The 23386-nt window shown below is 41.4% G+C and overlaps 1 protein-coding gene across 3 annotated transcripts in view; it reads right to left on the bottom strand.

The window, feature by feature from the left end:
- Nucleotides 1–103: 103 nt before the first annotated feature.
- Nucleotides 104–23386, bottom strand: part of furina (furin (paired basic amino acid cleaving enzyme) a) — an 81960-nt gene continuing 58677 nt past the window's right edge. For all 3 annotated transcript variants that reach the window (XM_022205933.2, XM_022205936.2, XM_022205934.2), the window contains exons 7-16: nt 23170–23258; nt 16805–16977; nt 15014–15226; nt 13176–13276; nt 11969–12072; nt 11105–11222; nt 7333–7512; nt 7114–7238; nt 6139–6261; nt 104–5161 (exon numbers count right to left, since the gene is read on the bottom strand). In XM_022205933.2, the coding sequence (XP_022061625.1) occupies nt 4554–5161; nt 6139–6261; nt 7114–7238; nt 7333–7512; nt 11105–11222; nt 11969–12072; nt 13176–13276; nt 15014–15226; nt 16805–16977; nt 23170–23258 (1834 nt within the window). In that variant the 3' untranslated portion in view covers nt 104–4553. The remainder of the gene's footprint in view (nt 5162–6138; nt 6262–7113; nt 7239–7332; nt 7513–11104; nt 11223–11968; nt 12073–13175; nt 13277–15013; nt 15227–16804; nt 16978–23169; nt 23259–23386) is intronic.

The raw sequence follows: 23386 nt of genomic DNA, 5'->3' as shown, positions 1-23386 counted from the left end.
CTGTTCTACTGTTATCTAAGTAAAGGATTTGAGTATTTCTTCCTCCATCAACACTGGCATCACATCATGTTTACCAAAAATCATTCAAGTGAATAAAAACACATTCAAATTTGCATAGATCTTTATTTTTTAGTAGAATCTATAATTGACATCAATTAAATAAAAAGGAGAAAACAAGAGCAAAAAAAAATCTTTAAATTACAAGAAAATTACACTGCACCATTCATATAGTACAAAAATAGGCCTTATTTTAGAGTTATGTCCCACGTAAGATAGTCATTCTTGTACATTAATCATAGGTCACGAATCTGTAAGGTACTGTGTGCAGCCACAGGTCAGGAACCTCGTGAAGAGGCGGGAGGAAGTCAACGGAGTCGACCGAGGCTGCTCCACTTACCGCCCCTCCATCGCAAAGTGTTTCATTTCTACTTAACAAGCATGTGCACGAACGGACGCGCGCAGATCGGATTCAGCCCTTAAGTTAATGGCGATGGGATACATTCTACCTCCTCCCTCCACAGCTGCTAAACATACAAGGTGTCGCCGCAGATCTTCAGAAAGGCTGAGATAATGGAAAGGTTTCAACAAAACACTTTGAGGACAAGTGAGGGGGCCGATGGACTGTGACAACCTGAAAGCAACACGTCGTAATACGAAACAGACAGCATTAAAATGATTGTCTTTGGTTATGCCAAAGATATTGCTCCTATTAACTCCATCCAACTTCATATCGATCACTTCAGACTACATCCTAAAGCAGGGCTGGAGCAACACTGAGCTCCCCATGAAACAAATCAGCCACATAAAGACAAGACTCTGTTGTGGCCCACGAGCAAGTCCTCTCTTTATAAAAGGCTTCTCGCATCATTGCCAGTGGTCGTCTTTTAATTACGAGCTGCTTTCTGGCACAATTAGAGAACTTCTTCTTTTTTAGTGTGTAGTTTCTATCACATTCTTGCGGTGAAAGGAATGAGCTGGCTGCTAATGGTTTTCCGCAACTCCTGTGCTTTGGAAGCACCAGCTCCTTAACGCTGCCTGCATTCATGATTTTAAAAGTTGAACACTTGAATGCGCAGAGCTGCGGGTTCATCAGCTGAAAGTTTTCTGGCTGTAGTGAATACAACATCAAGCTAAGATGAATAAATCATTTTGTGTGTGTGCACTCATGGGGCCACAGAAACTTGTCTCAACATCCCAAAATGCTGCATTTCACGAGAAGCTATTCTTCCGGGAAGCTGTGTAAATCTTCAGAGAGAGAAAATGCTCGGTGCATAACGCAGACTAGACTGAGAATCAATTAGGCCGCAGTAATTGCAACAAATTGGTCAAAGTCTCACATTATAGTTCTTCAAAAGAAGCAGACTCTTAAGCGTCCACAGTTGAAGAAAATAGTTTATGGAAGCAATTTTGCTGCTGCATTAGTCCATTATCTGTTGTTTACACACTTCTCACCAAGCTGGGAAGTCAATAAGATTTTGTGACTCAAGTCTGAGGCTGAAGTTATTACATTTTCAAATTAGCACCCTCCTTAAACTGGGACTAATCAGAGCCTAAATGGCAGTAGGCACTAATGTACATCACACAAACCCCTGCAGCACACACTCGCCACACTAGCTCTGTTCCTTTTGAGGGCATTTTCTCCAAATCCACATTCTCGGATTGGCTTCCAATGCAGAAACCGCCGCAGTAAGCCAAATGTGCTACACCTGCACCAGCCATCTGAGATGAATTAAGCTTCCTGGCTCAGCGCTGTGTTTGAGAGCATACATGCCAATCTTCCTGCGTCCTTTACGAGAGGAATTTTGGCAGGTATTAGATTGAAAATCATTATTCTTTGCAGCTTTAACTAGTTAATTTTCTTTTTCTGAATAAACATTTGACTTCTGAATGAGCATTTGCAATTTAAATGGCATTCTGCATATTCATGAACAATAACTTTCGTGAAGGTTTTCTACCACAAGTGGTTAAATTAAAAATTAAAATACATTTTCTTGCGTGCTTCTGCACTTTTCTGCCCTCAAAAGAAGGAAACATTTTTGATTGTCAGAAACTTAAGAACAAAGAAAGGTTGCAATTCCACGAGGAGATGCGTGGGTAGAGATGAAAAACAAAACTCCCCCAACAGTTCTAGATTGCGTTGGCACTTAAATGCTGACCAACAAGATCTATGGACTATTGTTCTACACATTCTATTTCTGTAACAGGTTTAAAGCCCAGGTGTGACTGCACATGAATGCTGATCCTAAAGGCAATAAATTTTTAGGGGTGATAGGAGCTCCGGGAGAGTAGGATTTACGCAGCAGCTTTACAGTTTCTGAATGGCAATCGCTTGTTTTTCTCATAAACTTGCACATCGTCCAAAATCTTTCCCAAGAAGCATCTTCATATCTAACCTACATATAATTTGACCTCTATAATCATTTATCAGCTCCTCTAACAGCGTATGAAACCTTGCTGAATGATATGAGAGGTAGATAAAAGGGTGAGCAGCTGCGGTTTTCTATGCACGTCATCACCATGACAACCTCTCTCAGCAAGCTCCACCGTTTTTGTAGTGGAAATTAAAAAATAATAATTTCAACAAAAGCGATCAGTGGAATCAAAAATGGCTACACTGGATTAAATAATGAGATGCGTATTTCAGATGATAACCAGCCTGGGAGGAATTATCATTTTAAAATAATCTTCCCTAAAGGTGTGATTAAAATCTCTCCGAATAAATAGTTTGCTGCAGAATCATTCGGAATATAATTAATTGGCAAGCACGCCGAAGACATAATCTGAAATTCAGATTAGATGAAGACTGGAGGGTAAGTGCAGAGAGGCTGATGAGATGAGGAGTCTCAATGAAGGATTTTTAAAAACAATATTCAACATTTGAAGAGGAGAGCAGAAGCTGTGAGATGAAGGAGGAAACAGAAAACCTTCACTTCAGAGGGCAGATAAACATTTCTCATCCTCACATGCAACACACACACACACACACACACACACACACACACACACACACACACACACACACACACACACACACACACACACACACACACACACACACACACACACACACACACACACACACACACACACACACACACACACACGCTAACTTTCAATCATTAAGATATGAGTGTGTTTGTAGTGTTGATGTGCTCTGCCAAAAGGAAAGCCTTGATGTATTGTTACTGTGTCTGCTCTGTCAAGAAATCAGTCACAGGTAACTCAACACCTGCCAGCTGCTATGAAACACTATTGTGCTCAACAGTCACACGTTGTACTGGCCTCATCAGCATCAGAGCTGGGAGCACGTCAGATGAAGAAGTTAAATAGGTCTGGAAGGGAGTGTGCCTCAGGGTTGATCATCTGACCTGTTTTCTTATCATTTCTCTGTTTCCTAAACCATTCCATGTGATGGTCCAAATTTTAAAACCAGACGAAGTTCAGTTCATCTGGGATCCGAAAAGGCTAGAGGCAGCTGTCGCTCGTTGAGTGACTCACAGTTTGCTTTTCCAGAGATGGAAAAGGTCATTACACATCATGTGTACAAAAGGAACAATAACTGTACTGGTTTTGAAAAGCGACTGCATGGAAGAAAGAGTCTTCTAAAAGTAAATAGCACTATTGTATCGTCATAAAAACAAAGATGTCACAGATGGCATATCCAGGAAGCGCTCGGTCTGTTTTGTTTGTCTAATTGGTGGCGTGTAATTCGAAACGACTCAAGTCAGCACATTTCTTTATCAACTATTATGTTTTTAATTTGTGCATTTAAAAATGCACGTAAAAAATGTGAATCATTACAGTTAAGTGGTCTATTCTGAACAGATTTCACATGTTTGTGTCACTCTGGGGAGAGAGAAAAAATGTTTCCAAATTGGATTTCATGCCTCATAATACAATTTTTGTTTTCATTGTATCGTTAAAATACTAAATATGACAGGACCCGCTTAAGCTTCTCTATAAAGGGCACTACACTGTTCATCAGATTTACACGCTCACATTCACACACACAATTCACTCAGACATGTGCGCACACACACACACACACACACACACACACACACACACACACACTTCACTACTCACATTCAACAATCTCGTCTGGCTACTGCACTGAGACTAATGGAAAGAGGAGGGAAAAAAGGAAGAAAGCAAATAATAATCATTTGTTTACTGTAACAAAAAGGAGCTAGAGCTGGAGGGGAAAATGGACTCTGCACAGACAGACACTGTTCATGATTGAGGGCAAGAGGAGGGAGAGAGCCAGTTTAATAGAAATGCGCCCAAGTGTGAACAGAGCAAAGCTCAGGCCTTCCCGAGCTTTGAGAGACAGCAGCTTCCCATCAGGTCTCCCACAGCAGAGTGGAAGATCAGATCCCAATACAGGGCTCAGATGAGAATCCGATAAGACAGTGAAAAGAAAAGAAAAAAATGAACGAGAGATAAAACCAGGAAAGACTGTGAAAGGACAGTTACCACAGCCCTGAATTATCAGACAAAAGGGGGTGAGAGGATTTTAAAAGCAGGAGAGAAAGAAGGATGTGTGGGAGGCATTAAAGAGCACTTTGTGTTTTGATAAAGGCAGTCCTCTCATTTTGGACGTCAAACTCTTCGTTTTCGGAGTCTGTATTTACCCCGTCATCCCCCCACACTGTCGGGATGCCACGGTACGACACCACCCTATTTCCCCCAAGGCTGAAGCTGCCCCCGAGGCCACCGCCAGCCTCCAGAGAGGGCAGCTTGATGAGTGCGCCTGAACGCAGCTGCAGCAGGAGGAAGATGCCAGCGAAGGTGGCGATGATGGCCACGCAGCTGAGCACGGCGATGGTGATGGGCAGATTAGAGCTGAGCGGAAGCTGCGCTCTCGAGCTCCCCTGGCCCACCATGAAGCTGCCAGTGGTCTCGCGCATGAACTGGTTGAGGTGCAGGCAGGTTCCAGAGACGGCGTCCAGGGAGCTGTGAGGAGGGCAGGACAGGCAGGCCTGAGGGCTGAGGCTGCTGCAGGTCAGGCAGGGTGGTGGGCAAGCCAGGCAGGCGGGGACGGAAGCTGGTGGTATGGAGTTTCCCACTGTGTAGTTGACGGGCTGGGAGCCCACCGAGAAGCCCGGTGGACATCGTTTCACACAGCCCTGCTGAAAGAGGTAGTAGCCGCCGTTGCACTCTGGAACACAGAAACAGCAATTAACAGCTGCACACACATATGTGATGACCACATATGAGTCAGACAAGCCAAAAAACAGAACCAGGTTTCCTGCGAAGAAAGTCAAGGCTCAGAGTGCACAGCCAACATGATTAATCAGGTCGTGTTGAACATTTCTGCATTTATTCATGTGAACGGAATTTAAAAGTAATTGTACTTTCTTGTTGCCATTTTTTCTTACGTTTTGAGTTATTTTTTTCTTACTAAAACTGATGACAAAGAGCTTTGCTGTTTATATGCTGAGCGCAGCATTTATAAACCAGCAGACACATTTCCATATGCAGCAGGTCCAGATGCAGACCATTGCCTATAATGACAATTAGCAGACTGTGGGTGCTGGGGGTAACAGAGCTGAACACAGGAGAGCCAACAGAGGGAGGAAAATCTAATTTACTGTGGCATCTTGTCATCTTGTTCAAAACAAAGAGAACTATAGCTGTGTACCCAAGTGAGAGAGCACTGTGCACTACATGACACACGATTATCAGAAAATGCTGATTATGTACATACATGATAATTATGTTCAGTTCACCTTTGTGTGTCGGCATGTAAGTACCTCTGACAGCCAGTAGGGGTCAGACTGTCACTGTTTCTCACAACATGGAGGTGTACTGCACACTTTGTTGGTGCTCAGTTGTATCTTTAGACCTTGCCTTCAGCACTGTTTGGATTTGCCGGGCACAATGACATGACGTTTGCAGTGTCATTTCAATAGGATAATTGTGTGTCTTTCAAATAGGTCTGTACAAAACTGATGTAGAAGCAGAACGCAAACAGATGCAGCTGAGCACACACGGGACAATAAATCAGTGCGTTGACGCTAACCAGGCTACTTCACATGTCACAGCTCAACATGGCTTTACACGACTTCCCCCTCAACAGCTGTGACTGTAACTGTGCGTGACGAGCAAACCAGAGACAGGGATTACTCGTCTTACCGATGCATATCTGCCTCAGATCCAAGGTCTTGCAGTTGCCATTGAGAGGCTGGGACTTCTCAGAGGAGCTAGAAGATGCTGAGCCAGTACCATACAGCACCAGGACGAACTGGGTTAGAGTGCCTGAGTGGAGAGGAAGATAAAAACTCAAATTAACTGGGGGGAAAAAGTAGGCCTGTCAAAAACAGTAAGACTCCAGCACTCCCTCGGGTGGGCTTTGTAAGTGTATCTTTTCATTGTAGACTCTTGGATTTTCTGCATAGTGACACAAATGATTCCTTGATATGAGCCGCACATTTAAAGACAGCATAATTTCACTCTGAGTCTAACAAGTGTTATAAAGTGCATGTCCCTCAAGAATCATTCAAGTGTGGGGCCTTGAGAGAGATTCTACTTCAGTAAATCACTCTTTACTGAGTGGGAAGGTGTGAGACATTGATCTAAATCTGTAGTTCTGGAGTTTTCTTGGCTGAATATCCTGCTGGGGGTGGATATGCTGTGTCCAGGTACGGATGACAGCTCGTGGGCAAACATAAAGAGCGAAGTATTCAGGTCACTGCTTTACTATTCTTCCAACAATAAGAAAATTGAGTGCGGCAGACCTGTACAGTCGCTTCCTATAAAAAGAGAGGACACTTTAGATACAGGAGCCTCTTGATCTCTAATCTCCCACTGCTGAACCTTTCAATCCTGAGCTGAACTGTAGACTCAACAGATTAAGACATGTTAAATAACATCCAAGTGTCCAAGCCATTTAAAGCCGTCCTGGTGACCTGACGGTAAAGACACATCACGGTTGTGCTTTTCTTCAGTCAGCATTGAATATCTTATAGGTCTAGGACTGTTGGTCAGAGAGAAATCTGAACACATTCCCTCAGGACTTGTGTAAGGAATGGAATTTGACACTGAATGAGAGAAAGTTGGACATCTCTGAATTCTCGATACATCAACTCTCATGAGAACAAAGCTGATTACCATAGTCACTGGCACCAGCCACGTTCTCAATCTCCAGTGTCCACGCCCCAGTGGGGTTCTCATCCCAGGAGTGGGTGGTCATGAAAGCCCAGTCATTAAAACCCTCCGATGAGAAGTCATGAGGCCTGCAGGAAAACAACAAGCATTAGTGCAAAGTAGTTCGTATTTACTAACTTCCACTGCATGTCTCTGTGTTTGTGTAGCTTTTTGTGATTGCACCTGGGGTGGAGCAGAGTGGAGCGTGTACCGGAAGGACTAATGAGATGGATGGCCAGGTTCCCCCTCCGGTTGTAGGACAGGGACAGCCGGGCCTGGACGTGCTCTAATGAGGTCACATGACTGTCTGACCCGATGCAGGCGTCCACACTCTTGTTAATAGATAAATGGCTGCCAATGTTCCTGTCAAACACGACAAAAGAAACAAAAGACACGTTGAATCAGAATATTTGAATGTTGTGTTGAGCTGGAATCATCGCTGGCTTATTCCTGAGAGCTGGATAAGCTACAATCCAGAAAACTGTGAGTGCAACACTTTGCTCACGCCTGCTGTGAAAGCTGCAAAGGGTGACGACTTCGTGGCCTTGAACAGGATTAGTGTCTCACAACCTGTAGGAACTGCTGTCCTCTGTGCAAGGAAAGCACCCACCTCTTTTTACTCTCCCCCTCCTCCCCCAAATCGGCTTAGGAGATTACACGCATCCACAACAATTCTCAGGAGGAAGGCACGAGGTTTTAGTGAAACAGTGGCCGAAATTATAGACAAGATGTGGTATGATCATTAAACTGTCAGGCTGCTTGAAGACGCAGTCCCTCCAGTTTCTGTCCGATTCATCATCCGTTAAAAGGCTGCTTAGAGTGGATGCCTCTGACCTTTGAAGCAGCCTCACATGGGAAAAATCATCTAAAAGGTCAATTTACAGCACTTTTGGGATGCCAATGAGTCACAACAACCGGCCAAGTAGCATTTCAACATGCTCATGTTTGGAAAACGTATGTTGTTGTTTTTTGAGTGGAGTCAGAAAAGAGAGAAAAAATGGAAATGAAGTTGATTTATCATTGCCAGTTGACCACTATGGCGCGGGCGTCTGTGATTTAAAGTCTGGAAGAAGCAACATTTGTGGCACTGTTGCAAACACAGCATCTGTTTTTTACAAGCACACAGAGACAGAGCGATATGCTGCAAACCTATAACCAGCAGTCTGCCATTCTGTCACTGTGGATAATCAACAAGAAAATCTGAAGTCATTTCATACCGTTCTCATCAAGAGATAACATCAATTGAAAATAAAAAAAAATCTTACAGCATCATGAAACCCCACTGCAGTGGCTTTTCAAAGACACATTTTTATGGCTTCTCAATAAACATTTTATTTTACTTACACAGTGTGGTGCACATTTTCAGCTCCTCACTAAAGCGGTTTCATACATTCTGGAAAACAATGCAACTTTTGACATTGGTCCTCACAAGAGGTATTTTAATCTTTAGATATGTCGGTTCATAGCAGGTAATTTTGTTCCTAATTCATGTGGCTTTCTTTTGAAGTATGACATATTATTACATACTCATTACATGTTGAAGATTCAACATGTATTATTATTTAGTGTGTAAAAGCTTTTCAGAACAAATAAAAAATACTTTGGGAGGAAGCCAAATCTTGAGCATTTCCACACATTTGGCACAGTATCTTGCAGAAATAAGAGGGGTTTTGTAAATCATAAATCACTTTTTCAAAAGCTGCGTGAGAGCTTCCATCTCATGCCATAACCCACTTTTCACTGATACAACATTTTGAAATCCTGGTGGTAATTTGCATAAAAGTTTGGTTAATCCTCTTTAAGAAGAAGGTCTGCAGGCACAAGAACATGCCAATCATCCTCAGTGTCCATACAGCAGACAAAAAATCTTGCTGATACCCATTTGATACAAAGCCTGTATTCATTCTCTCTGTCAGACACATGCTTACAGGAGCAATCCTGCTGAGCTTTTCTGTTTTGAGGCACAATCCATTCTCTAAATATAAACACAAGGTATAGTCACAATAATAGAAATTCAAATCACAAACTGCAAACCGGTGTCACTTAGGAACTCATGAACAAGCCTTTTGGTATCAGTCAAAACAAGCCCAAATGTCACTGCAATTGTGGTTGTTATAATTCACTGTAGCTGTGTAACACTGGTGCTTAACCGTTATAACATTGATTATTCAGCACTGTAGGTAGCAGTTAATGCAATAATATTATAGTTTCTCGCAAAAATTTATTTCTTTTTAACTGTCGTGCTCGAGATACTGTTGGTGATAATGACTGGAAGCAACTGACAGCAAAGAAGACGCCGAAGCCCTACCAGCTCCCGCACTGCAAGTCGGTCTTGATAAGTAAGTCAGCTAAAGACCTAAAGTGTAAATTGAATAACCTGCCTTGACTGCTGCTCCCAGATGCTCGAACCATCTGCTCTGAGCATCTGATAACTGCAGTAAAAGAGAGAGAAACCTCAAACCCGGCGAGAGAAGTGACAGGGAGCGCATAATGAAGAAGAGATGTCAGACTGAGTTTAGGCTGTGACACCAGGAAAAGAAGGAATAAAATGGCTGAGGAGGAAAATTAAGTCACAACAACCAAAGGAACCCACGAATTGACAAATTATTACTTCTGTTTGAAATGTTTCATCTCAATCAGAGCTGACAGCCTGCTTCAGTGCACAAATAGACACTCAGAAACACACACTCACACACACATGTACTGCAGGCGTTTCAACAGGCGCCCAGAGCCAAGCTGAAGATGGGGACATAATGTGTTACTGCAGCAAAGCATGACAGCTCAGTCATACACGAGCAGCGCCTACACCTACGTGTTGTTATAGACCAGTTTAATGTCAGTGTGTCTTTTCACTCGCTATCTAGAATCTCATCGTGCTACTTAATTATAGCTTGAGTTTACAACAATGCAACAACAAACAAAAACAAAGTATTTGCGGGATATTCAACGTGCTGTTTCTTTTCAGTGTGTTCAAGACTGTTACTGTATCATTTTCACATTTTAGGCCAAAGTCAAGAGGTTTGTAGCAGATTTTCTAAATGTGATCGAGGCAATTTTTCGTACCTACAGGACGTATTCTGATTTCTAGTCCCTAGTATGGGTTTAGTCCAAGCAGTAACCTCCAGGGCTGAAAAGATGAAGCCAATGCAGAAACACCCAAAATTGCAGTTCCTCAAATGGCCACTTGAGGCTGCCTCCAAAAGAGAGTTAACAATCATTGACCCTCATGTTAAAATACCCAAATTTACAAAAAAAAAAAACATGTTTAAAGCCTGGTGCAAAGTATAGTTTTGTTTTATTCATTTTACATATTTAGTTTTAAGTTTATTCATTTAGAATTTGTATCCAACTGACCTGTTTAGACTGCATAGAGGCTTAAAACTGTCTATAATTGAATTAAAAAGCTTTATTTGTAACCTGGTTGCAGTTCAAAGGCACATAGAGCAGTTACCACATACAACTGTACAATAGTAGTAGCAGACATGTGGGAGCTAAAAAAGGAAAAAGAATATATTTGAAGTAGAATACACTGAGATCAGATAATTATAGATGCTTTGATTGGCTAGTCAGTACAATCACCGGACAGTCCACACCACAGAGACATAGTTACGGCCCACCTAACCTCCATTCACAGCAGAATCAGGCACTGCCAAGATGGAGATGCTGATAAACAGTTTGCGCATCTTTACATACAAGGGGTCAAGCTCCAAAAATATACCTTATATTTCCTATAAACAACCACATTACCTTCCTCAGGAGTCACAAGTGAATTAGTTTGGGATCAAGCTACGTGGGTGGAATTCAAAGCAAATCAAACAAATTACTTGCTAGTTCGAATTAGTTTGAAGTAGAGGCTTCTTAACGGACAGCTGTAGTATGTGCAGACACTTGTAATCATGGTGTTAAGATAAATTCAGTGAGCTGATGTACGTGTGTGTGAGTGCAGAGTACTAACCTTGGCTCGCTGACCATGGTGATTACACATTTTCTCTGTGTCCCCACACTGGTCCATGTCTTTGCCAGTGACACAATTGCACTGGCATCAAGCAGACCATATCCATATGAATGGCTAACTGCAGAAACCAAGAGAGAAAAGAGGAAATGGACACATGAAAGTTAGCCTGCTGAGAACAGCATCCACTCTCTTCCAGTTCCAACTTTAGAAACAAGCTACACTTTGTGTATCACCCAAACTCTGTCCAGTTTTGGTGTGTTAAATTTCAGACAATAGTTTGGTTTAAATGCTGCATAATATATTAAGGGCACTCACTGAAATATTTTGAAATTCAAAATTTCAACTCGAGTGTTATTGGAGGACAAAAGACTATACTTTGTGACATTTTTCAAGACTTAACTTTCAGGTTGAAATTCAAGGTCAATGAAGTTATCATATATGGTTCCTTGCCCGATAGCGGAAAAAAAAAATTTCTCCAAGAAATGTATATATCATCATTTAGCACAATTACTCAGCCAACAATGTGTGAGTTTCATCAACTAACCATGATTAGTTTGATCTCAAATATGGAAGAGGACCAAGCCCGAGTCTTTTTCCAACTTCGGAGAAAAGACAAAGTTTCATATGCTCCAGGCCTCTGCTGACTGGTCAAATGCCACAATGTAGTGTGCTGTAAGTGATCAGGGCTGATTGGCCGGTGAAAACAACATGCTTCTCTACCTCTCTGAGAGGCAGGAGCAACACCATATATAATGTGTGCAGAAGTTACCAGATATGATCACTTGCCCAATGAAGGGCTACAGAGCCTAAAAGGCAACATTAAACTGAAGAGGGCAAAAGATAACTTGAGTAGAGTTGCTGTACCTTTGCGGCCAACACCATTGGTTCTCCAGTCATTGGTGAGCAGGTGGGCAGGGTGAGAGGTTCGTACAACCAGATGTTGCATGTCCCTCCAGGTCAGGTTTTTACTGGAATGAGTGTATATGCAAGCACGTACAGACGGAGCCACATAAAAAAAGAGAGACGGTGACACACATGGTAAGACTCTGGCTTGAAGTTCAAGTTGAAGCACATCAAAGAGACGCCTCTGACAATACATCCTGCAGTCTTAACCTGCAGGTGGACAGCTGATTACATACAGAACACAATGAAGTACCAGTCACATTCTTTCCTGATTTACATTAAATCCTCAGTCAACATGTATTTGAACTCAATTTCTGCCCTTTGGCAAAATGTCTTGTAAAGAGAAAACCTGACAAAGTAGTGCTGTCATAATTCTTCCTGCAGGCATCCACACTGGAACAGACCAGGCATTAAAAGGGGTTACGTGAGGTCACAATTTGGTTTGCCTCTCTGCTGTGATGAACTACACACAGACTTCAAATTCATAAATCTTTTTCATGCACTGAGGAAAAAAGACATTTTACTTTGTATCCTTACTCATTTTCTTATAAAATTCATTTTTTTAATTGCGGTCTGTTCCCGTCGACTCACTCTGTTCTGCCACAAGACTAATTACTCATTTTCAGGACATAGCATTCGTGTTTGTCCCCCCATTAGTGCTGTGTGACTAGACACGAATGATTACCACTCACATCCAAACTGAGCTATTTGCAAATGCACAATTGTAATCTGTGACAGAAGGGTTAAAAAGTCGTTCATAAAATGGAATAATCAAGTAGAATTAATGCGTAAACACACATCACCCAGCAGATAAAGCTTGATTTACTACAAGACTGTGAGATTATTAAATTGGGTTTTAACAAGTCTGTGCACCAAAAAAGTATAACACCTTTTTTTTAAATGAAGAATTTGCTGTTAGGAAACTTTTAGCAACAAGAAACTAAAAATTGATAACAGTGGGGGAATAACTCGCATTACTCTGGCTGGCATTCTGTATATTTTAATGCACCTATAGATTCCCAAAATAATCAAATTTTCTCCAGAAAATCAATAAAAGTTATCAACAAAAGACAGGGAAATAAACAGATTGAGCAAATGAGTGAGGATATACAGTTGAAGAGAATTGCAAAGCTTTGTCAGACTCAGAAAAATAGTGATAAGCACTTACTTAGCCTCGAGGGCGAGAGCGATGATCCCAGCAGCCAGCGGGGCGGAAGCAGAGGTGCCTGTGTGGGAGTCTGTGCATTTTGATTTGAGGTCTGTAGTCACCTAGGAAGATGAACACAGTAGGCTTATCTCCAGCAGAATTCTTGCTTTAATATATCATTCTTCCATTATTCTCGGGGCAATACACACACTCATAGTGCTTGCGTTTCACTTGCTGTTGTCAGGGAGAAAACAAAAACATACCTACTTCTTTTCTAATTCAGCTTTTTACCTTCAGTCATCCTCACACAGAATCACAAAGCCTCACCTTTTACTAGAACTCATTTAAAATGAATTCATAAGAATTTTACACTCTTGTAACCTGATAACTTGGATTTTCCTGTATTAAGCTAGTCACATTTATTCTCCATCACCTCTTCACTTATTATCCCACATGTATTTATGGAAGGCAGAAAGCGGCTGACGGGTGAGGAAGCAGAAACTTGAGAAGCAAAAGTCATCAGCTGGAAAATCAAACTGGGTAAATCGTATAACGAATGCCTTCCTTCTCTTGAGTGAGTCTCGTTACAGATGAACTGCTCCAGCAGAGATCTCCTCAGTGACCCACAGCAGAGAGCTGTGGTTGTACTGGGCAGCTCCCAGGTGGGAATTTCTGCAGCTGCATGAATACAAAGCATGCTGCTGCAGAACCCGAGTATTTGTCCTCAGCAAAACCCATCACTTGAAGGATAAAGGTTACAAACCGCTGCCACGTGAAAACCCCCCCCCCCCAGTCACACACTGTGTAATCCTAAGGTTAGATCAGTCTGTTACTGAATAAGACTGATAGAAAAGTAGCTACGATCACAAAGCTGCTGAATATGCGCCCAGAAACGGATCTTTAAACTGCTAGACAGAATAATAAATGCTCTGGCAGAATGACTTTAATGGTTATTATGCATTCAAGAGCTTTAGGAGCATATCCTTTTTACTCTGAATTGAAAGAGAAGGATAATATATGTGAGATTTAAAAAAAAAGTCACACATAGGACCTGTGGGACTATGAAGAATCATAACCCCACAGGTCTCATCTTCTCGCTTCTGCTCCAGGTCTTCATTCTGGGGTCCATGAGTGACAGCACAATTAAAAGAGTACATCACTGAAGCATTAAGGGACCAGCCACATGTCATGGGGATGTCATAAGCTGTCTGTCCAGTTGGTCTGGCCGCTAGACAAAGAAAATGTGTGTGCGCGAGCAAATGCGTGTGTGTACGAGAGAGAGATTTAGTGTTTGTGACAAGAATGTTAAGCAGCAACAGATTGCCAGCTGGAGTTTCAGCCGTTCACTATTCATAATCATTTTAATGGCCCAAGACTGAATGAACAGAGAAGAAGAAGGAAGGAAAGGAGGAAAGGCTGGAGGAGTCTTGCTGAGATTGAGACATCAGGTTTAATAAAACTAGAAGCTACAGATGCTTAATGCACTGTATGTACAGAACTGAAACAATTACTGCTAATCACTTCGTCTGTTGAGATAAAAATTCAACTATTTTGAGCACAAATTAATCAACTTGTTTATTTAAGCACACTGGTCATTTCAGGCATCACGTTAAGCTCAGGGAATGGAATTTGCAGTGGGCTTGTTTAAATTTACAACACTGCTACAGAAAAAAAACACATTTAATTTGTAGACTGGATTAATACCTTTGGGTTAGAATTTTCAGCAGCTACATTTAAACAGACTGTGGGTCGACTAAATATTACTTTGGAAATAAATAGCCTCATGAGTTCACCACAGACATGAAGGCAGGAACTCCGTGTGACAGCCAAAGCTTTTCGTGAGGGGAGAGGACACTCACTATCTGTTTCTCGTTGAGGTTGCCCGAGCTGTAGGTGGTGGCGAGGGTGGAGGAGCACGCCTCGCTGTACCAGGGGACGTTGCCGTTTTGCGTGGAGCTGCTGATGGACAGGGTGTAGATGCTGTTGGTGTATCCGTCGCAGTTACAGCTGTCCTTCTCCCTTCCACCGTTCCCAGAAGCCCACACAAAGATGGAGCCCAAACCGCCACGACCCTGGAGAGCGTGCGGTACATTTAGACAAACAGAAAAAAAAAAAGAGAAAAAAGGCGACCACATTTCCTTTCATTCATTTGTGCCTCAGACCACCGCTGCCCAGAAAAAGAACAAAATCTTATTCAGTCTTCAATAGGAATCCCAATTATAGGAGGGCAAATTCATTTCAGGGCTCATTTCAAAAAGGGCCCATTAGAAGCCAGCATACATCACAGAGGCCGGGGTGGTCACTCAGTAAATTACAAAGAGCTAAATATCGCATGACAGCAATGCAATACAAAAAGGCTCTATATGACAACAGCTCATTGTAATAAATCATCCAACCTCTCAGCCTTTGAAGTGCAATAATTTTCATCTAAGAGCCGCTTTATTGTATTGAGTGTCTCTCTCTCTCTCTCTCTCTCTCTCTCTCTCTCTCTCTCTCTCTCTCTCTCTCTCTCTCTCTCTCTCTCTCTCTCTCTCTCTCTCTCTCTCTCTCTCTCTCTCTCTCTCTCTCTCTCTCTCTCTCTCTCTCTCTCTCTCTCTCTCTCTCTCTCTCTCTCTCTCTCTCTCTCTCTCTCTCTCTCTCTCTCTCTCTCTCTCTCTCTCTCTCTCTCTCTCTCTCTCTCTCTCTCTCTCTCTCTCTCTCTCTCTCTCTCTCTCTCTCTCTCTCTCTCTCTCTCTCTCTCTCTCTCTCTCTCTCTCTCTCTCTCTCAGCATTGATCAATTCTAGCTATGCACCACCCACACCACCATCTGACAGCGCTGTCACTGTGGCAATTATCTTAGTAGTCAGTGTCAGCGGCACCAATCAGCTTTATGGCACATGCCTGGAATCCTACTGCTCTGCCACAAGAGTCAGTGTTAGTGGGATGGATGTGTTTATTCATGGAGAGCAGATGTGAGAGTTTGGGGTGTGATCTGTATGCTCATTAATCTGTTCACTTGTTCATTTCAAATATCTGACACAGCCCCAGCGTGCCACATGCATTAAAACAAGTGCTGTTATCAACAACAGGACTGATGACAAGACAGTGTGCTCGCCTCTTGGTTAATATTCAGATTGTCTTGTTGTTAGATGCTGACAGACGAGTTTTCAAAATTACCCTCCTAAAATCTCTCTGCATGCACATGCATATAGATAAGCACGCGTTTGGAGGCTTTTGATTAGAAATGCTTGTCGAGTAATTTAAAGCTCCAGTAACTGTTTAATTGGAACTTTTAAAAACAACCTTGATTTTTTTTTTCTTCCTCCAAACACTTAATTCACACTTGAAGAAGGCTCATGCGGACTGACTCAAAGAGCTGCAAGATGAAGGATGAGCTAGCAGTTTTAAAGTGCCCTTCAACTAACAAGGACTGTCTTTTTAAAAAAAAGTAGCATTTCTGTCACTGCTGCTTCCATTCATTTCCCAAGATTTCCTCCCTCGTGTCCTTCAGAGGACGTTCCTTTCCATTCATAATTGTCAGGGTCAAAAACGCTTTGTTCTTCCCGCTTGTGTCCTCTCATGCTTCAACAGTTCAATTACTGACTGCTGAAAGGAAGCAACACAAAGGCAGTAAATAATTTCGGACTCGCACAAACACACATACACACACCTCTGTAACTCCACGCAGGAAGGCTTCTTTGGCGAGCTTGGCAGGTCCGTCCACAGTTTTGCCGTCGTCCTCGGGACCCCAACTGGCGCTGTAGATGTCGATGTGTTGGGGATTCAGGCTGAGAGACTGGGCCTCCACCATGTCGGTCACCTCACCGTCCAGCATGCGCACACCTGCAGCACACACAACAGGTGGCAAAACAGGCACGTTTTTTTAGCATTTCTACAGAATTATTTACTGGGAACAAGGCAGTTGTTGTAGTTGGAATAAAAAAAGATATATTTTATTTAAAATTGTGACTGAAATGCTAATATGTTGAGGTAGATTTTCTATGCAAAACGAAATGCGGTGCTAAAGTTGGCATGAGTGTGGATTGTATTTGAACTCCTCCCCAAAGAAAGTTTGAGCATCAAACACTTTAAGTCTTGTATTCTGGTTGTTTTTTAACGCACCAATTTGTTCATTTTCTGCATCAATTCATTGTGGAAATGTTTTTTATTTGCTTAATCTTTACTTAACTCTGTAATCAGATGACAGTTTATAATATAATCAAAAAGGCTCTGAGGCATTTTATGTTGTTTCACATTAATTCTCCTGTAGATCACCTCTCATATTTCATATTATCCCTGCCGAGTCAACACGCATATAGACATGATTTACTTTATTACTTAGAGTAGTAACCTCTTAAAATGGGGATGTGGCACGTATTCTCATTAATGTCAAATTAATTCATTGAAAATAATTTAGAAACTTCTGAACTGTAATAACTCGCGTGTTTCAGCCAGATTTCTGCTCATGCTTTGTGCATATTAAGGACATATCTGTGTTTGATATGCTCAAGACAAAAAGACCTGGTTCAGTCTGAGGCTTTGTTGCATCTATGAATAAATATTTAAGCAGTTTTTCAAAACACAAGTCCTCTGCTCCTCTGATTTCTTTGTTTGGGGTGGGGTGGGGGAGGGGTAGGGGGGTTTGGGGGGGTGGGGGGCATATATGTACATGGATTAAATTCAGAATATTAGTGTTAATACTGCGAAGGATGTATCCCTTATGCTAAATCCATGGCTAGTGTTGTTGTTGTTAATTGAAACTGGTCATCCAAATTTAGTACAAGTTACCGTGAATATGTACTTTGTAACTATGTACTGTAATTATTTACATTTTAGTGAGCAGTATCCTTGTGGAAGTACAGCAACATCAATATTTATCACTGTATATGTAAAAAAAAAAAAAAAAAAACAACTCGCATGAAGCTTTTCATGGCTCCCGACAAGGATAAGTGACTATAGATTTTAAAATAAAAACAACTGTGAGTGTGGAGTTTACCAGACCAGTACAGCTCGTTCGTCTTCCCTGCCTGAAGCAAGCAGCTCAAGGCTACCTTAGCCACTATTAGCATAACACACCCGAATCTCCAACCAAACCTTCGGCAGCTGGGTTGCACTCTTTTGTCAAGCAAGAAGAACAGATGGAATAAAAAAATACATTTCTGGATCTGCTGCAACAATTTTGATTTTTTTAGGAATACTATGATTGCACCATTGTCAGAATGCAATGCTAAATTGGTATTTTTCTTGTATCCACAAAACAGACTACACTGAAAGATGCAAAGTACTGCAGGTGGCAATCTTGCTGATTCCTGTTGTTCCAGTTGGCGGCTCAGCTGCACCTCATGGTGTTGTAGCTCTGGAGCTTCACCCAACAGTGTGCTCAGCAAGGTGTAGAGGGACAAAGAACTACTGCTGCCATGTATGATTTGCATATTCACATATTAGTTTGCAATGCAGTTCAATGTTCATGTGTATTTGCAAAGCTCATTCAGTGGTGCAGCGTATTCTGCCCGTGTTCATTTTCTGCACATCCACAGTGATGTTATTACGGGCCCCACCATGTAAATCAAACACCATCTCTATTGATTTTCTTTGGAGCTGGTTTTAAAAAAAAAACAAAGAAATGGATTGAGATCAGTTGCATTGTGGGTGAACTACCTCCTCAAGTGTGAAGCAGACTTCTGAGACTAAAAACTCAGACAAAAAGATGAAAGAAAATCTTAGTTGTTTTTCCCTACATGTCTGGGTGAGATTAGTGCGACTGTCTAAGTGTAAATTTGATGAGACTTGCTCTTATTTAAAGAGATGTGAACAACGCAGCCAGTGTCTAATGGCAGGTTTTGACTCATTTATAGGGTAAATTAAAAGTGACAGCAGATAAGTACTGTGTTGGAGATAAAACATAAACACATACACAAAACAATGCAGTGTAGGTACACAGAGACTGACATGCTTGTCCTAACCCATTATTTCTGCTTCTTGTTCAGAAGGTTTTCTTTCAACAGAACTCTCTCTGTCTCCGTAACGTTCCTCCACAGAGAGAGTGGTGAAAAATCAAAGACACTTTAAAAAACAAACTAATTTCCCCCCTTTGATACATTGCAGGTCAAGTTACTCCATGCTGTTCTATGTGGGTTAAAGTAACCAAGCACTGGCTCTTTGAAGTTCTCTAAAAGCAGCCACTGAGCTGCTTGTGTTTCCATGGCAGCCTGCATTTGTGTGAGAGGAACATGTGATGCATTGAGGAGACTTGAGTATCTCCACTGAATGTCCAAAATATCATCTATCCCGAAAACCACAGAAGAAGCTCAATAGTAAATCAATGCTCAGTCTACGTTCTGCATACATGCATCGAACAATACTATGAGCATCAAGTGAGTTCAGCCATTTTGAACAAATGCTAGAACAAAGAAGATTCATTGTTGTATTCGTTGCTGCTCTTTTATAAGATATTCTAAATGAATTGTTTGATTTTTTGCACGTAAATAGGCAACAGATAGCTTAACGCAATAACTGGAAGCAGATGAAAAATGCTAGCGTGACTTTGAAGAAAGACCAAATCCACCTCCCAACACCTCTAAAGTTTACTAAATAAATCATATCTTGCTCAATCCATATAAAAAGGGTGAGTAAAAACAACTATCAGTGGTTTGATATGAATTTGTACTTTAATATTTAATGAACAGACATGAAAGCGTATTGATCTTCACACCCAATGTCTACACGAAAGCTTAAATACATGTTTTCCCAAAATGTTGAACTATTCTTCTACATATCTGCCGCAAGTTGGCTGAAACAAAGAGCAGCCGTGGGAGTAACTAAGCAAAAGCAAGATTCAGACGGTTTGAGGTGGTGACCCTCAGGGATATCAGCTCTGAAACAACAACTGCAACAAACTATTTCATTTGCACTTTTGTTGAAACAATTTTTTTTTTTTTAACAGTTAAACAGAGGGGTTAGTTTCTTCCCCAGTCAAACTTATGAATATTGGAAGATTTAGAACAGCATTCTTTTTTTGGAACTACCATGGAGACACTTCACAGAAGAGAGTCTCCTGGCTGAATAATGAGCTACAGCACTGCAGGTGGCACGGGGGCAGGTGATCTTGTACAGAGGAGTCACAAAAGCTTTTGCTCTGCTCCGTCTGCACTCCAAGTTTATGCTACTTGGCTGGAAAAATTAATAGCCTGCAATGATGCTTTAAGAATAACTGTTTTGGTTTCTGCATTTTCTTTCTATATCTGGGAAAACATGATTTGTCAGGCTTCCAGCTGTTTAGAGCTACCTGAAGACTTGTACAATCTGGATTATTTTGTGTGCCTGTGCTGTGTGTACATCAGTGCAGCATTCACTGATGTTTGGCAAGTCTGTGCACCTTATACCAAGCAAAATGTCACACTTGAACCCTACGTCTGGCAGCGAAAGGCTGGATTCTAAATGAAAAGTTTATCTTAATTAAAACATCACTTTGGACCACATAGAGCCTGTTTCTTCAGATTGGTGGAATTTGTGTGGTTTCTGAAGTTCAGTTCTACTTTCTGGTTATGTTGATGGAAAACAGCCTCAAGTGTGCATACTAGAACAGTTACAGACTTTTCATACCACCAGTCAGCTTCCTGCTCCACCTAACATGAAAGACAACTTGTGTTCGAAAAACTGAATGCAATGTGGTGTATTTACATTTGCCATCTGGGATGATGATGATAAAGACTTCGGTTATGGCACTATTTGACTGGGTGTAAAACTTTATCACAGCTGGAAGTAGACAGACGACTATTGAGATAAGCAGGGAGGTAACGAGATTTAGCATGCATGGGGATAAGTGAGCTTCGACAGTTAAAAGGACTACACATCATTATGCTCCATGTTGGAGTCAGCAGAACCCCATCAGACTGCACAACACATCCTCAGCACAGGATCAAGAAACGAATAATCACCAATACAAACCCCACATGCACATGTACTACCAGTGGTACCACAGCAAGAAGTAACTTTATTTCCAAACAGCTAATTTATTGCAGCCAGGACTTCAGAACCACACTGTGGGAAGAAAACTGAAAGAGAACATGAAATAATCAAAATTGTTTACAAGTCAACTTTGTTGTTTTTAATATCAGTGCTACTGAAGCTTCTTTTGAAGAATAGGAACTAAAACTATATAATAGAAACTGTTCACTCCCTGAAGGCAGAAGCAAAACAACCCATCGGGGCTCAAAATCCTTTTTTAGAACAAACAGATAAATATTTCACAATATTTTGCGACGCTCACCGCTTTTGTACCGTCTCATAAATGGGCAGATGCTGCTGTGCTTTTGTGCCTCTGACACACACAAACTTAACTGTTCTGATGTGGAAGAACAATTGAACTCTAACCCCGAAGACCACTGTAGGATTTTTCATAAAATCAATGTCCAATTTGATGAGTATATTTACACCTTGACATCTTAACTGCATTCGTACAGAGAAAATAGTTTAGTAACAAAGCTGTACATCAGAAGTATACTGGAAGTCAGTTTGAAAGTACACAAGCTTGTGGAAAATAATCCTCTGCAACATAAAATTACCACTGGAACTGCTACCTTCACCATCAATCATTCTGCCATTTAATGTTTGCTGGTTAACTGATTAGTCATATGCCGAGAAAATTCAGTCTGGGAAACAGAAAAGATATCCACTACAGGTTTCCAGAGAAAGGCATAACAAAGAAAAAAAAAGTTTAATTTTACAACATAAAAATAAATAAATAAACTTGATAAAAGAAGCCATTTTTCTCATCCGAAATACTAGAACTAGAAACTGTTTGGCATTTTTTAATTCGTGCTAAGAAAAAAAAGAGACAAAAAAGGACAAATGAATAATGAATCATCAAAACAGTTGCTGGTTAATTTTCGGTCAACTGACTTGTTTCAGCTCAACCTACCACATTAAATTAAGTATTTAGTAATTTGCGTTCTAGATGAAAATGGGGGTGGAAAAACACTGAGAGAAAGTGAGAGCAACTAGGAAGCCCAGAAACTAAAAGTAAACAGGCAGAATTGTTTATTTGGTCTTTATTTCATTGGAATCACTCTCCTAAATGAAATGGGGGAAAATGAAACACGGCAACATGCTGTGAGCACGTAATGGTGGTGACAGACACTGGGTGATGAAATTTCATTGGCCAGAGGGGCACAATTAAGTACGTTTGATGCTACACAGGACTTGTTCAAGTCACAGTTGCGTCACTCAAAAACAGTGGGGGGGCCGACATCATAGCAGAGTGTCGACAGTTCAAAATGTGTATTCAGCCAGTGTGTGACGTGGTTTCAAAAAAGTCTTAGAGCAGACGGCTTGCCTTCAACAAACTGTACAGACAGCATTTTTTAAGCATGCAGTAAACAGTTAAAGTCTGGGAGCCGCTTTAATTTCTTTCACTGGTTTCTTTTAAAACACCACCAGCACAACCAGATGTCTGTAAATGTATTGCGTTAGCAGGTTCTTAGGTACATGTGCAAATTAAGGCAATCCAGCCCAACAGCTCTGCTATAAACCCTGTACTTATGATGGTTCTGATGTTGACTTTTTTGCTGACACAATGTCAGAGAGGTGTTAATTCAAATCTGATGATTTTTGAGGTTGGCGCTAGTGGTGGTTGTGTGCTCAAAGGCATTTTTAACGGTCTGTCCACAGGCGAGAAAAGGGGAGCCAACATCTGAAGTGAGTTACATCAGCCGGTTTTGTTTCACTTGTGGACAAACTCAGAACACTAAGCTTCACATTAAGGGAATGCACATTCAATAAAAGCTACAGCATTGTGCCATTTCAGGAACTACATTTCAGTACAGTTACTCCATGCAAAACCAAAATGCTCACAGCGCACTGACAATCCACAAAAAGATTCAGTGACATGCTGTGCCTGGGAAATGGACTGAAAATAACACAGACACTGCAGAACAAGTATTTCACCTATTCTGGTGTCAAAAGCGAAAGCAAAAAAACTGAAAGCTGAAACTGAGGTTTGCCTCTGTGAAATCAAATCCATCATCCACACCTTACCTCCAATCTTTGCATTGTAGGCCACACCGACTCCACAGACCCCATTGTTGGCTACTGCTGCCACTTCTCCTGCACATCTTGTTCCATGCCTGGAGAGAAAGAAAGATGAGACCGTGAGAGGGAATCTACTTATCCTCTTAAGTGTCATTTTTTTAATGATACAGCAAATCACATATTTCCATTCCTGCAGGTAGTGTACACGTCTAACAAAGGTTGC

The sequence above is a fragment of the Acanthochromis polyacanthus genome, chromosome 2, assembly GCF_021347895.1.
Source record: "Acanthochromis polyacanthus isolate Apoly-LR-REF ecotype Palm Island chromosome 2, KAUST_Apoly_ChrSc, whole genome shotgun sequence".
NCBI lineage: Eukaryota > Metazoa > Chordata > Actinopteri > Pomacentridae > Acanthochromis > Acanthochromis polyacanthus.
The sequence above is the reverse complement of the archived record's forward strand: the minus strand, read 5'-3'. Positions and strand labels throughout refer to the sequence as shown.